The sequence below is a fragment of the Callorhinus ursinus genome, unplaced genomic scaffold, assembly GCF_003265705.2.
Source record: "Callorhinus ursinus isolate GAN/ISIS: 27379988/994484 unplaced genomic scaffold, GSC_fseal_2.0 scaffold4, whole genome shotgun sequence".
NCBI lineage: Eukaryota > Metazoa > Chordata > Mammalia > Carnivora > Otariidae > Callorhinus > Callorhinus ursinus.
The window spans coordinates 153707902-153722549 of NW_027397066.1; the positions used below are offsets into that span (position 1 = coordinate 153707902).

Genomic DNA, 14648 nt, shown 5'->3' on the forward strand with positions numbered 1-14648 from the left:
CCACTTCCAGCTGGTGGCCTGGAGCAGCAGATTTTATCACCTCCCCTAGCTTGAGCCCTCCCACTTTTGAAGGATGGTGGCATTTGCTAAGTGCGATCACGTGTGTCAAGCAGTAAGCACAGTGTAGGCCCTGGTGTGCTCAGTCCTCTGCTCTACGTTGGGTGGAGGTCGGGTGCCAGTGAACGTGGGTGCAGGGGTGGCTGTGACCCTCCATGAGCTTCTTGCTCACCTCCAGCCTGGCTCCTGTCACCTCCCTCCTCATGGCTGCCGGCGCTCTTTCTGAAACGAGATCCCTCCTACTCTGCCTCCCACCTCTCTCTCACCCTCCAGCCACATGCGGACCCTTGTGTTCTCTGAGCTCCCATGGCTGTTTCACGTTTCCGTATCTTTTCAAGTTCAGTTTGGAGTGCCTTCCCCTCCTTCTTATCTAGCTAATTCCTGGTCAGCTTCTAAAGTCAGCTCAATCATCAGCTCCTGAGGGGAGCTTTGCTGGTGACTTCCATCCCCAGCCCATTCCCCGCTCCCCTGGCGTCGTGTCTCTAACATGGCATCTCTCATGCTCTCCTGAGCACTGATGCGTGTGTGAACATCTTGAGGGCTTTACCTTCCCAGCTCCAAAACCCAGGACTGTGCCTAGGACTTCATAGGTACCAGCTAAATGTGAGAGGGAGGGAGGAAGGGGGGGTGGGGGGGACAGGGGAGGGAGGAAAGAAAGAAGGAACTTCGGTGCTCGCTAACCTGAGTCCTCCCTGGTAGATTACAAGACATTTCCAATCCCTGTTAGTTCTTTTAGGGGTCTGGCACCATACAAGTTTCCCTGGACAGGGCTCAATCACCAAAGTATCCATTTCTCTGGGGGGAAAAAAGGCAAAGAAATCGCCAAATGGGAGAGACTTAAAGGTGTTTTTCTTTTTTTAATTTTTTTAAAGAATTTATTTATTTATTTGACAGAGAGAGAGAGAGATGGCGAGAGCAGGAACACAAGGGGGAACGGGAGAGGGAGAAGCAGGCTTCTTGCCGAGCAGGGAGCCGGGATGTGGGGCTCCATCCCAGGACCCTGGGATCATGACCTGAGCCAAAGGCAGAAGCTTAATGACTGAGCCACCCAGGCGCCCCTTAAAGGTGTTTTTCAGTTTTAAATGGGTCCAAGAGCTGTTGGAGAGGGAGGAAATGCAGTTGGAGCAGATGGTTGGTGATGGGTGGGAGGAGGTCTAGGAAGAGGCGGGGAAGGAGCCCAGCTGGGAGGTAGCCTTGGATCTGCAGGGAAGATCTTTCTAGGAGACAGACAAAAGGAGGTGAGGATGGGTACAAATGCAGACAGATTTGTAGGTGAGAGTGCGAGGGATGGAATTGGGAGTGTTTACTTCCAATCACGTTCTTATGACCAGTTTTTGCCTTTCTCCTCTACAATAAGATCCAAATATGGGGAGATGGCTTTGTGCACGCGTCAGCAAACATGAAAGGGCCAGGTAGTAAATATTTTAGGCTTTGTGGGCCAATGGTTTCTCTCACTACTCAACTCTGCTCTTGTAGCACGAAAGCAGCCATAGACAAAACATAGTCAACCAGTGGGGCTGTGTTCCAATAAAATTTTATTTACAAAAGCACAGTGGGCTGACCTGGCCCATGGTTTGCTGCCCCTGGCCTGGTGTTCATGCTGTGCACTGTGTCCCTGTAAGGTGCAAGCCCTGGACTGCCTGCACGTCAGAGGCCTGGGAGATAGTCTTTTGCCCTTAGTCGTTATGGGGCAAGTCACTTAATCTTTCTGAGTTTTCCCATCTCTTAAATATCTATTTGATAAGCTGTTCTGATTACCTCTGTGTGAGGCTCTGAGGGGAGCCTGGAGGATTCAGTGTAACTTATTCCTTCTATTAATATTACTCCAAATAAACATGTAGAAGCTCAAACGTTAGCTCCACGAGGCAGAGATTTTTCTTGTTGTTCCATCATTTTTTTGTTCGTTGATGTATTCCAAACACCCAGGATAGCGCTGAGCATGGAATAGGCCCTCAAATATATGTTAATGAATGAATGAATGAATGAATGAATGAATAGGATAAAATAAAATCTCCACTTACTCATTCCCAACAATATGACCTTCAACAGCCCCTGGTGTCTGAGTGTCAGAAGATCTGGCCTCTGGTCCCAATTTTGCCCCCTCAAGATAAAATGTCACCCTATTGCTTCCTTTTCCTGATCTAAACAGTGGGGAGCAGAGCACCCTACCCTGTGTTGTCCCAGGGCTTTGTTAGGGAGCTTGCAGAGATAGCTGCGCAGAAGTACGGACCTCTTCGAGAGGAGGGCTCCTCAGACTTGAATGTGCATACGAATCATGGAGATCTTCTTAAAAATGCAAATTCTGATTCAAGTCTGGGCGGACGCAGGCTTCCGTATTTCTAACGAGCTCCCAGGTCATGCCGACACGCCTGGTCTTGGGGCCTCACTTTGAGTCCTCAGATGTCAGTTCTAAAGCTAAAGTGATGATTGGTGCATAGAGTGGGATTTCCAGGCTCTCTGACATGGTGAGCAGTGGGGCTGATTCACAGGTTAACTGGCCGCCCGCGATGCCCCATGATGCTGTAAGACTGTAGCTATCCAGCGCTGCTGATTTAATGACCCAATTCTTATTTTATTAGCTCTTCCATGACTGCAAAATAGCCAGAACTCCCTGGCAAAAACACCCACCAGAGTTTGGAGTTTCGTGAGCCTATATACGCATTTGAGCTGGTTACCTTGGGCCTGTTCTGTATTTGTCAATTTCCTTTATTGGCTTCTTTATTTGTTTTGGGTGTGACTAATCCCACAGAGCTCTTGGGCCTGCAGGCTTTTCCTGGGTAATTTGTAAACTGATGTGTTTTCCAGGAGACATTTAATCTGCAAATTATTGCTCGGCCTCAAAGGGCTTATTGTGTAAGATGCACAGGGTCTCCGGGCCAGGGAAGAGGCTCTCGTGAAGAAGCAAAGGCCAAGACAGCGGAAGGAGGCCTCTCCTCCTCCCAGCTCTGTCCCCACGTTCACTGCTCGGCCATCCCATGACAACAGAGGCCGAAAATCCCTGTGTAACGAGTATACATCTAGACCACACAGCTCATGCGGTATGCATGAAAGGGTTCAATGTTTCCTGGACGTTCTTTGTAAAGAGAATTCCCCCATGCAGTTCAAGAGTGAGTGGCGGTTTGAAGGTTTTTAGAGTTATCCCGACAATTCCTCTTGAAGGAGTTGTCTGGACGCTGAGAGATGGCCGAGGAGGAGACGGGGCTAGGGTCAGGGCGTGGTGCCAATCCCTGAGCTATCTTTTTTATAGGGTTTTGGTAGATTTCGAAGTCCTTTAAAAATCAGGAACAATTTATTGCCTCATCTGACTTGCCAGGTTGACACAGCTAGTTTATGACCTGTTAACCCCATGCTTTTTGGGGCCAGTTCATAGACCTAACAAGCTAGGGTCCTGGAGTGACGAACAATCCTGGTTTATCCAGAAGGTACCTGGTTTTAGTACCCAAATTCTCACATCCTGGGAATCCCGTCCCAGTTTTAAAACTGAAATGGTCCCCCAGATGGGGCTGGGAGTTGAATCAAGACCTGTCCTACTAATTGTAAATCCCTGCTTCTTCTGCTCCATCGGTGCTTCTCAAACTGCAGCACATAATCTCTTGGTTAAAATGTAGATTCTGGTTCAGTAGTCCTAGGTGGGACCCGAAGTTCTGCATTTCTAATAGGCTCTGGGTAATGCTGATGCTCTGGTCCAGGACCACACTTGGAGTAACCAGGCTCTAAGCCACTGCTTCTGTGGGTGTCCTAAAGCTCAGTCAGGTTTCCAGAGGGCTCCCAAATGGACTCCCATCCTCTGGGGCCTGGCATGGCCATGAGCACAGAGAACACGGCAGAACCATGAGTGATGGTCCTGCCAGTTGATCAGTGGGGGCGCCAGGTGACTTGTGGTGTAGCCCACTCCCCTCTCCACTGGCCCCTCTGACCCCAGACAGGCCTTCTCTATTACCTCCTGGAGCCTCACCCGGCTGCCCTAGTCCTCTAGTCTTCTGACATTCATTGAAGAACTGCAATGCCGAGTTTCTGTCTCCCAAGTTTCTTTCCATTCCTGGGAAAGCCAACGAAAGCGAGTTATCAGACCAGCAGGCATGTCCCCTTAAGATCTGGGTAAACAGGACTAGCTGCAGGTGAAACTCCAATAGATTGTCTTAGGGACCTTATACTTTGGGAACTGATCTAATTACTTCTGATTAGGGATGCTTCTGCCTGTCATTAAATGATGTTTGGCCATAATGTTAAATTCGGGGGTCCCCTGCCATTCTAGCACCACTATTTTGGGCTCGGCATGATGGAACCATCTGCTTTAAATTTCAAAAGATCGGAGGTAATGTTGGCATTGACCTACTTGGTTATGGCGCACCGGATCTGTCCCATCCAGGGCCTATCGGACATTGTCCCTCAGATCAGCCCACGCTTGAGTACTCGGCAACAAAGACTGCAAGAGATTGTATCTCAAAAGCCATGAGGTCTGGGTGGCTCAGTTGGTTAAGCGACCGCCTTCGGCTCAGGTCATGATCCTGGAGTCCCGGGATCGAGTCCCGCATCGGGCTCCCTGTTCGGCAGGGAGTCTGCTCTTCCCTCTGACCCTCTTCCCTCTCATGCTCTCCATCTCTCATTCTCTCTCTCTCAAATAAATAAAAAAAATTTTTAAAAAAAAAATTCCTCTGCCCAAAATTTTGGTCAAAAAAAAACTTAAAAAAAAAAAAATCAAAAGCCATGAGGTGTCGCATAGAAAGCATGGGCCTATGCCAACTTGATCTTGAGTTCACACCCTGCCACTTAAGAGCTGAGCAACCTTGCACCAATTGCATCCTGAGCCTCAGCCCTCCATCTATAAAATGGGTGTAGTGAGGTCTATCTCACAGCCCCGTGATGAGGATGGAGGAAGATCACATGCGTGAGACGTCTGACATGCAGGAGATACCAATACATACTGCCGTCACCGCAGTTATTGTTATCCTGGCCTCAAGAAACGGAGCCTAGAAAATGAGCGTTTGTCTTGGTGGGCGGTGGAGGGGGCAGGCGGGAACCACTAGATCTGAGAATTGCCAGCAGAGCCCAGGACAGCCCGGTCAAGAACAGACACAGCAATGCTCTGTTTGTCTTCTGTCCTGCTCTCCTGCATGTCTGCTAAGGAACCGTGTTGACTTGTCCCCACAGGCACAGGGAGGATTTGGATGGATGATGTCGCCTGCAAGGGTACAGAAGATTCCATCTTCCGCTGCAGCTTCTCCAAATGGGGGGTGACAAACTGCGGGCACGCTGAGGATGCTGGGGTGACGTGCAACAGACACTGAAAGTGGGCATGGTCCAGGGTCCGGGGCCCTGCTGCCGAGCCTCCTTCCTGCACTCCTGGGGTGCGGGCATCACCTCTGCCCTGCCCAGCCCGGCATCCCCCGGCCCACATATCCCTGTCCCAGGACCATGGTGGCCTGTCGTCATTCTCCTCTTGGGCATCAGCTCCAAAGTGCAGCTCTGGGATCTACTGGATCATCATTTTGCCCAGCCTTCCAAGCAAGCACTGTGCATCAGGACTCAATACCCATGCTCACCTTCGGTCTGTCGGTTAAATGCTGAGAGTCTGCTGGAGAGAAATGCAGCAGGTGGGGTTGGGAGGGAGGCCCGACAGGCCATTTGCTCTTCAGAGAATTCCCTTAGTTAGGCCAAGAGTTTTGACATCTTCCTTCCCAGCAAGAGACTATACCAAATGATTTCGCTCTTCCCTCTTTACTCTGCCTCTGTACACCATTCCTTAGTTCAGGGAAGTGACATAGAGAACGGGCCCCCAGTAGGAGTGAGAGGGAAATGCACGGCCCCTGCAAGAGACAGCCTGGCTTTGGAGAAGGGCAGTGAAACTGACATCCATAGAGTGACTATCCTGTGTACTACATAGTATCTTGGGTGCTAAATTCATTTATCCACTTTGCAGCATTCCCCCAAGGCTTGTTAGCTGGGGTAAGACCTTACCTCTAGGTAGCACTCAGCTGACCTGTTCACCTGGCACTGAGAATGACAGTAACCATTGTTTCTACCTGAATCCTAGCGTGTTTTTACTAGGCTTGAGCAGGGAGCTCGGGTGCAAGGCATGTGGGACTACAGGGTTCCATACTCCAAACCTACAGGATATAAGATCAGACACGGACTGGCTTCCAGGCCAACCACCCACCTAGGAGGAAAGCTGATTTGAAGGGTGACATGGGGGCTGTCTGGGTTAAACCGAGACCAACACTTAGTCATCTGGCAATCAGGGTCAAGGCCAAGTTACTTGTGTCTCGGAGCTGTTTGGAGATGATGATATTGAACTTTCCAGGACTCTTTGGGTGTGCTCCTGTGATCAGAACACGTGTCCTGATGGATCCTGTAGGGAAATGAGGATCCCCTATAACCTCTGGCAGAAGAAGGAGCCATGGGGCTCTGCCAGTCCTTAGTCTGCACCCCTCTCCTAGTGACAGGGAGATCATATTCTGCTTTTGACATGAGGAGGAGGTCAAACCAGGCCATATACGTCGTGTTCTAGGACTAGGGAAGCTGCATGGTAGTAAGTGAGCACGGACTCACCTCCCTCGGGGAGTCATAGACTGAGTCAGGCCTTGGATACACAAATACCTGTCACATGGGGTGAGCATCAGCTTGGCTGGGGAAAGTGACCCCTGGGACCATCCAGGTATAGGACCAGCAGAGTTCCTGGCTGACAACTAAACCAATATGTGCTATTGGTGGTTTTTTGCTTACAATATGCTTATTATCCATTAATGTCCTAATGATCAGAGACTCTCCTGATCAATTGCTATGTTTACATTACACGCATGTACTCATGCATCTTTTTCCAGAACCAGTATATTATGCATATATAAACATGGCACTCTTCACTACATAGCTCAGAGCATTGCAAAGTTGACATTAAAAAAAGAAAATACCGAAGGTGGAAAGATGTCACATTGAACGAAATAAATTCCAAGTCAGTTCTGGCAAAGAATCCAGTTATCCCATTGATGAAGACCCACATAACTTTCCTACTTGGTCTTTTCATTTGGGGAAACACAAGTCTTGTTTTACATCAAATAAAAATCACAATGATAAGTGTTTGAACCTTAATCGAAAAGTCTACTAGTTTACATATTTACTTAAGAGGACATGGAAATAACCATGGACCTGGATTTCAGGGACTAAAGGAAATTAGGCCTGGCCTACAATACATCAGACCTTTTGTAAGAAAGAATTTCAATAAAGCTAAGAACATGTCACTAACAAGTTTTACATCACTCTCTTTCTCCTGAAATTCTGGCATGCGTGGGAAGGACTGGTAAAAACTGGATGGTCTGATTATTTCTCACTGGGGATTGGTAGAACGGGCAGCTTATGATACCAGTGTTCTCCTCAGTGAGCAGAAGGGTATGATACCAGTGTTCTCCTCAGAGCAGTGAGCTGGTAGGCAACAGAAGGCTCTGTTGCCTGCCAGGGCTCCAGTCACCGGGAGCTCGTTCTAGGTCTGAGGGAAAGACCTCTCCCTCCTGTGACTGACAGATTCAGATCGGTTTTAAAAGACACAGTGAAATCTCCTTCCTCTCTGAGGAAACTCACGCTCTACCCACAGGAGAATGGTTGTGACAAAGTTCTTCCCTTCCTTCACATGCCTGTTCATTGAGTAAGTGTTTACTGAGTGTCTACCATGCGCGAGGCCCTGTCCCAGGGACAGGAGACACAGTGGTAGACCAGACCCACTTGGTTCCTGCCCTCATGGAGCTTACATTCTAACTTTTATCCTTTTAACAGGCTCTTGGCATGACATTAACCACACGAGAATAATCACGTCCCGCAACAAGAAGTGTACAGGTGAAAAGGACGGTGGTTGTTGCCAAGCTATTTACGCAAAACACAAATAGCTCCATTGTTTAACAAATCATCTTTCTTGCTAGTGAGAGAACAATAGCACAGGCGGTGCTGGTTATACAAGTAACTATCAATAGGAAATGGGGATGACTAACCGGTAAACAGACATGTCTGTTCGCTCAAAATAGTAGTAGGTAAGCAGAGGTCATATGACAGAAACCACAGCTAACATCCCTGGAGTATTTACCCACCATGGGACAGGCTCTTGGGGCTTTACAAGAATGAACTCGCTGAATTTTGGTAAGCCCTGGTTCTGTTCTAATCATCCCAACTCTCTGGGGGTGGAGGGGAGATTGAGGTCCTGGGAGGATCACCCGGTAGAGAAGTGAGGATCTGAATCCAAGAAATCTTAAACACAACACCATAAGTAACACAAGGAGCCGTGGTACTAGAATTTGAAGAGGTTAATCTGATGAAGGGGGAAATGGAGATCGTAGATCAGTTATGAATACACAATTTTTCAGCCCTTGAGTCCTGTTACCCTGTTTACTGAAATAAACAGTTCTGTATTCGGTTACCTACACTGAAATGATCCTGATGCACCACCTATAGAGGGAATCCATGGCAAGCCCTTTAACAAAGACCAACCCACACAGAACAATCACAGACTCCCTCTGACGCCCAATGGACTCTCTCAAGAGGCTGGAGACTCCTCCTTCCTGGTTGATTCTGGAAGATCTCAACTTTTCAGATATTTAAAGGAGTCAGGCAAGGGTGAAGTTATGGAGCTCCTAGGCTCTGTTCTCCTGCTACATCATAAAAGGAGTCCATCTGTGATCCAAAATACTTTGGGTGTCTTTCTTTCTCTTCCTATTTTACTCAGCACCTTTGGTCTTTCTGAAATGATTCCTAAAATCTTCCCTTGTAGCAAAGGATTTCAACCCAAGTCACTTTCGAGTACCGTTTCTTCCTTCTTTAAAATCATTTGACGTATTTATTTATTCTTGTGTCACAAATCAGACTGAAGAGGAAGTTGTTTGACATTTGGAGCTCTATAACTATGCAAAGAATAATGTCAGGCAGGTCCCACCACAGCACACGCTAATCATAGCAAATGGGGTAACATTTCCCAAATCAAGATTAAGAGCCATTTACTATTTATGCTGAACAGATTTCCTGAGCTATCCGGTTCCAATCAGACAAATATCTTATTCCTTCCATGTGTTTCTGAGACATAGTGACACGTGAGCATAGAAAACTAGAAAGTTAAGAAATCTTTCTTAAAGGACAATCTCTTGAGATCCTTTGACGGTAGCTTATTCCTGGGCAGTATAAGGCAAAGGGCAGGTGGGATGTCTCCCCATTTACAGAGAAAGGTGTATGTCAGAAGAGAGTGGGGTCAGACTACAACATGAGCTTAAATTGTGGGGGGAAAGGGCGCCTGGGTGGCTCAGTTAAGCGTCTGCCTTCGGCTCAGGTCATGATCTCAGGGTCCCGGGATCGAGCCCCGCATCGGGCTCCCTGCTCAGCGGGAAGCCTGCTTCTCCCTCTGCCCCTCCCCCTGCTCATGCTCTCTCTCTCTCTCAAATAAATAAATAAATAAAATCTTTTTAAAAAATGGTAGGGGATAAAGGTGATTTACACTAGGAAACTGAGGACAGGATTTGGGTTTGTTGGAAACCAATGAAACCAACTTTTCTGGAGCTTTTTATGAGGAATTAAGAGTTTCAAGTTGGGAGCCAAAAACTTCAGATTCTGTGATATAAACAAATCTCTAGAAAGACAATTAGAATCAGGGCTCTTAGTATAAATAGTGGGAGTCCCTCTCCTACAGTCAACTTCTTATCTACCGTTCCAGGCAGTAATATCTTCTGAGGGCAAGATTCCTCATGTAAGAAACCGGATGTTTGAGTAAGTCATTTGGTGATTGTTCCATATACTTAGCGGACCAATCTCCGTGGACACTGTACCTTCGTTTAGGGTCGTCTCCCATCAGATGCCTTAGTACGGGCTTTCATTGGAACAACACTGGCAATATAAAATCCAGAGCCATTAACTTTCTACTCATTCCAGTAAATGTCAAACCAGTAGTCTTTATTAAAACAGTTACATATAATATTTGCTCATTTTACTAAAATGATGACCGTAACAAGCAACACTGGATCAACTGTCCAGTCAAGTACGTACTTCCCTCTGTGTGGTGTAATGCCCATTCAGACTCTAACCTTTTACAAAGATTCCATCGTAATTCCTTGCTTCTTTTAGAGTCCAAAGCCCTGAACCTGCGGTCCTGGGATATCAGACCGGCTTGACATTGGTACTTGGCAATGGCCGCTCTGAACATGTGTGTCAATGATTAAGTTCATTGTCTCTCAGCTCCAGACACATCCTAACACTCCACTTGGCGATACTTTGTGATACTCTGCAAACTGTACTTGCACTTTGCGGGCTTCCTGTGGCTTTCTTCAGTTGGGCAACACCAGGGGGAGGCTGCGAGGCCAGAGGAGGCTTGATCCTGTCCGCACCTCTCTGCCGCTCCAGGGCGAAAGCTGTTCCCTCCGTGAGCTTTTCTTGTTTGCTTGAGGTTTCTGTAAGCATCACCCCAGCAAGACATCTCCTGGTAACATCTGAGGTGCCTTCCAGAAGCATCAGCTGGATCCAGACTAGAGTTTTCCCAACACTTGTAGAACCAGCCTCGTCACGCCCTCATGGAGATATCAGCACCGACCACTGGTATCCCGCCCAGGGCTCTGCGCCACAGCTCCGTGGCACCCTTCGCTACAGGCTCTCCCTTAGTTCCCCTGGTTCTCCCAGCTACAAGGGATGGTTGTTGCTTCCTACAGTTGCTACCCCTGTGGTCTCATCGAATTCCCCTTTTGCACTTTCAGTTTTCTGGTTAACAGCTTTTTATGTTGAATGTTCTCTCAAATAACTGGTATGGCTTTGCCCTCTGGCTGGACCCCGATTGCTACAGCAATTAAAGCTTTAAAAAAATCATTGCCAATGACGCCCTCCTTTCAAGATAGCCACTGAAAGCCACCATTTCTTCTAGGCCAAGGCACATTTTTAAACACTTAAACAATTAAGTAAAAAAACCCCAAGAGTTTGAAAAGCCTCAATAAGTAAAATTGGCTCTCCCCTCATTTGGACTCAAAGAAGTGGAATGAAAATGCAGGAAGAACTTACAACTTGCAAGGTAACCTCCCTGCGTCAGCGGCCTTCAAACAGTTCTGTAGGTTAGTTTATATTATGCCTAATTTATATTAAGAAGCCTAGTTTATATTAAGAAACTGAACGACGGCCTACTTTTAAGTCTCTTAATTTGTACAATAGCTGAAAATAACACATCCAGATACTTATTGAACCTTTCCCTTAAGACAGGCACTCTGCCAGGTTCTGGAGACACAAAAGTTAAAAAGACAGTCTGTTCCAACCAGGTCTCAAATAATTGCAAAAAAGAGACCCACTTTAACTGGCTCATCTAAAGAGTTGCCTGCAAGCCATTCACTACTTGGTCTAATCAGCTAAGAGACCATAGTCACATGGTACAGACTCCTCTACCCTTGTGTTAGGGTTTTTGGAAAACTCGGATGAAAGTTAGATGAAAACTGAAGTGAAATTAGAGATAATTTTTCAATGCCAAAAAAAATGCATCAAGAACTTGAATAGTGCAATGATCTCTAAAGAAATAGAATCTGCAGATGGTTTAATAGGTAAGCTCTAACAAACATTCAAACAACAGAGCTTTGCAAGTCTTATACAAGTACTTCCAGAAAAGGGAAAAAGAGAGAACACTCCCTCAACTCACTTGATGAAACTTGGACAACCTTCACGACAAAAACAAGACAAAAATGTATGAAAAAGGAACAATCATAGGCCAATCTCACCCATCAACATAGACGCAGATATCCTTAACAGCATACTCGCAAACAGAATCCAGCAGAATGTAAAAAGCAGTCTACATCATGCCAAGTTGGATTTATCCTAGGAATGCAAACTTGGTTTAACCTTAGACAGTCTATTAATGTAACAATCTATTAATGTAATCATCACATCAACAGATTAAAGGAGAAAACGTGTATGGTTATCTCGATCAATGATAGAAAATTCAACATTTGTTAATAATAAGAACTCTTTGCAAGTAAGGATAGATGGGAACTTCTCCTAAAGGTATTCATCAAAAGCCTGTAACATGCATACTTAGATGTAAATATTGGCAACTTTCCTTTTAAACATCAAAAACAAGGTAAAAAGGTCAGCTATCTCTGCGAACTTCAGCAACGCGACAGACATCTTAGCACTGTAAGAAAAGAAAAAGAAATAAAAAGTGTGAGGACTGAAAAGAAAGAAACAAAGCTAAGTATTTGCAGATGATATGATCTTATACATAGAAAACCCAGACTGTGGACGAACTATTAGAATTAATATGGGGGTTAAAGGGAGACAAAAAGCGAGGTAAACATGCAGTCCTTCATTCTGATGTCTGCTCACTTTCAGTGCTCACCTATATACCTAATTCTGAAATTTTATTTGTTTATTTTTTTTTAAAGATTGTATTTATTTATTTGACAGAGAGAGACACAGTGAGAGAGGGAACGCACACAGGGGGAGTGAGAAGAGGGAGAAGCAGGTTTCCCGCTGAGCAGGGAGCCCGATGCGGGGCTCGATCCCAGGACCCTGAGATCATGACCTGAGCTGAAGGCAGATGCTCAACTGACTGAGCCACCCAGGTAACCCCTAATTCTGAAATTTAAGAAAAATGAAAAATTATAATCCAGTGTCAATTTTTAAGCTCCTCCAAAGATATGAATAGCGGCTGATTGCTCCCATGAAATGTTTAAACAGATGGACTCATTGCCAATAACTTTGGGGCAGACAGTACTGTGTAGGGGCCCATGAAGCCTGGGCCATGTGGCCCCAGCCATCTCTCTAGCTGCATCATGGCTAGCTGCCCACTCTCCTGCCCCCTCCACTCTGTCTATTTGACAGGTCCAATGCCATTGCCTCCGCAGAGAGAGTTCTTCCTCCCCGTGCCCCACTCCCAGCCCTCACTAGTACTGTCCTTCAAGTCTCAGCCTATGTACTACTTCTGGGGGAGCCTTCCCTGATCCCCACACTAGAGTATGACCCCTTTATAATCAGCTACTCTGCTCCCCTGTTCTTTCCCTTCCATATCACTGTTCCCATTTGTCCAGTGTCTAATTCCGTCAGTAGACCACCAACTCCACAAAGGGCAGGAACTAGTTCTCCACTGCATCATAAAGCACCTTCTAGAGGGCCCGACAAATGCTGGATGCTTGTTATCTGAGAAGGGAAGATAGAGAGGCAGGAAGAAAAATCTCCTTTCTGCACTAGAGAGAGAAGAAAGAGAACTTGTATGTTGGGGGCTTGGTAGATGGATGGTTGTGGGGAGAAGCCGGTGTGGACTTTCCTTCCCAGGGAAACATTCCCATGCTACAGTATTTTAGAATATTATTATTTCTAAAGTCCACGTTGCCCAGTAGCAGCTTCCCAACCACAGACATAATGGGATCTTCTCTAGAAATTCCATTATCTAATCTGTTATCACTGGTGAATTGCATTGCTGGAAAAAAAAAATTAGTAGGCAGAAATGTTAAAATTCCCAAATAAAACATCTCAGTGGTGAATAACTACAGTTTGGCATCATTCATTGGGCAGAACTTTGGTTATAATTGGGGGGGGACACTTGGTAAAATAGAAAGATTATGGAATATGGAATTAGAAGACCTGGATCCAAGTTCCTCAACTTACTGAATGAACCTCCAGCCTCCGGATCATCATCTAGAAGCCAGGATTACTGTTACACACCTTATGTTATGAGGGTTCAGAAATATATGTTAAATTGCAAGTCTTTTACAAAATCTAAAGGGCTGTGCAAATAATGACATTTCTATAATAACTCAGAAGACTTTGGCCTTTGGTTTACTGGGAAGATGGTCATTTGAATTTAAAGTTATAGGGAATTGATGGATAATGTGATACAATACAAACACCCTATTAAATAAATAAATCCTGGGACCAAAACAAACCATATTTCCTTGTACTACATTGTTAGCGTGGTGATATCAATCACATATTTACCAGAATTTTTAAGCAAACACAGGATTTTGAGTTTTTTTTAATCACACCATGGGAGTCTACTCGAGACAAGAAGACCCCTAGGGTCTAGTTCTCTTCTGGAAAGGCAGACACTGAGGAATTTGTAGTGTGGACAGCTTCAGAATATACTTCGTAGCCCATTTCTCTGTAGCTTACTGGGTAACAAGGAAAAGAGCTTAAGGGAATCTGATGGGCGGGAGGATAGAGTAGATGAGTAGATGGCAAGTAAGCTGGGAGAGAAACACGGTCAGTAGACTTTTTTTTCTCCAGTGAGACCACAGTTGGCTCTCTGGTGACATCTTCAGGCTACTGAGAGAATGGGAACTGAAAGCCTCCGGGAAAGAACGAAACGTCTATAGGGCCAAAATCCACTAGATTTCTAAAGCCCGCCGTCATGTGTACATGAATCCCCCCGGGCGTTTGGTTCAAACCAGGCTGCTCATGCAGTAGGTCTGGGGTGGGACCCAAGATTCCGCAAGTCTGTCTCCCTGGTGACGCTGCCGCACTGATTGGCCCCAACCCCGTGTCAAGTAGCAAGGCTCCAAAGGACTTTCAGAGCATTGAATGTCAGAGGAGGAAGGGATATTAGAGGTCATCTTGTTCAACCTCCTTATTTTACAGGTGAGGAAGCTGAGAACAGAGGGAGAAGG

At 46.1% G+C, this 14648-nt stretch overlaps 1 protein-coding gene across 3 annotated transcripts in view; it reads left to right on the forward strand.

Annotated features, from left to right (window-relative positions):
- Positions 1 to 14648, forward strand: part of SCARA5 (scavenger receptor class A member 5) — a 150623-nt gene that overhangs the window by 112468 nt on the left and 23507 nt on the right. For 2 of the 3 annotated variants that reach the window (XM_025874025.2, XM_073892547.1), the window contains exon 9: positions 5209 to 7299. The exons of the other annotated variant lie outside the window; for it this stretch is intronic. In XM_025874025.2, the coding sequence (XP_025729810.1) occupies positions 5209 to 5345 (137 nt within the window). In that variant the 3' untranslated portion in view covers positions 5346 to 7299. Of the gene's footprint in view, positions 1 to 5208; positions 7300 to 14648 lie in introns of those variants that run through there. 3 annotated transcript variants of the gene reach the window in all.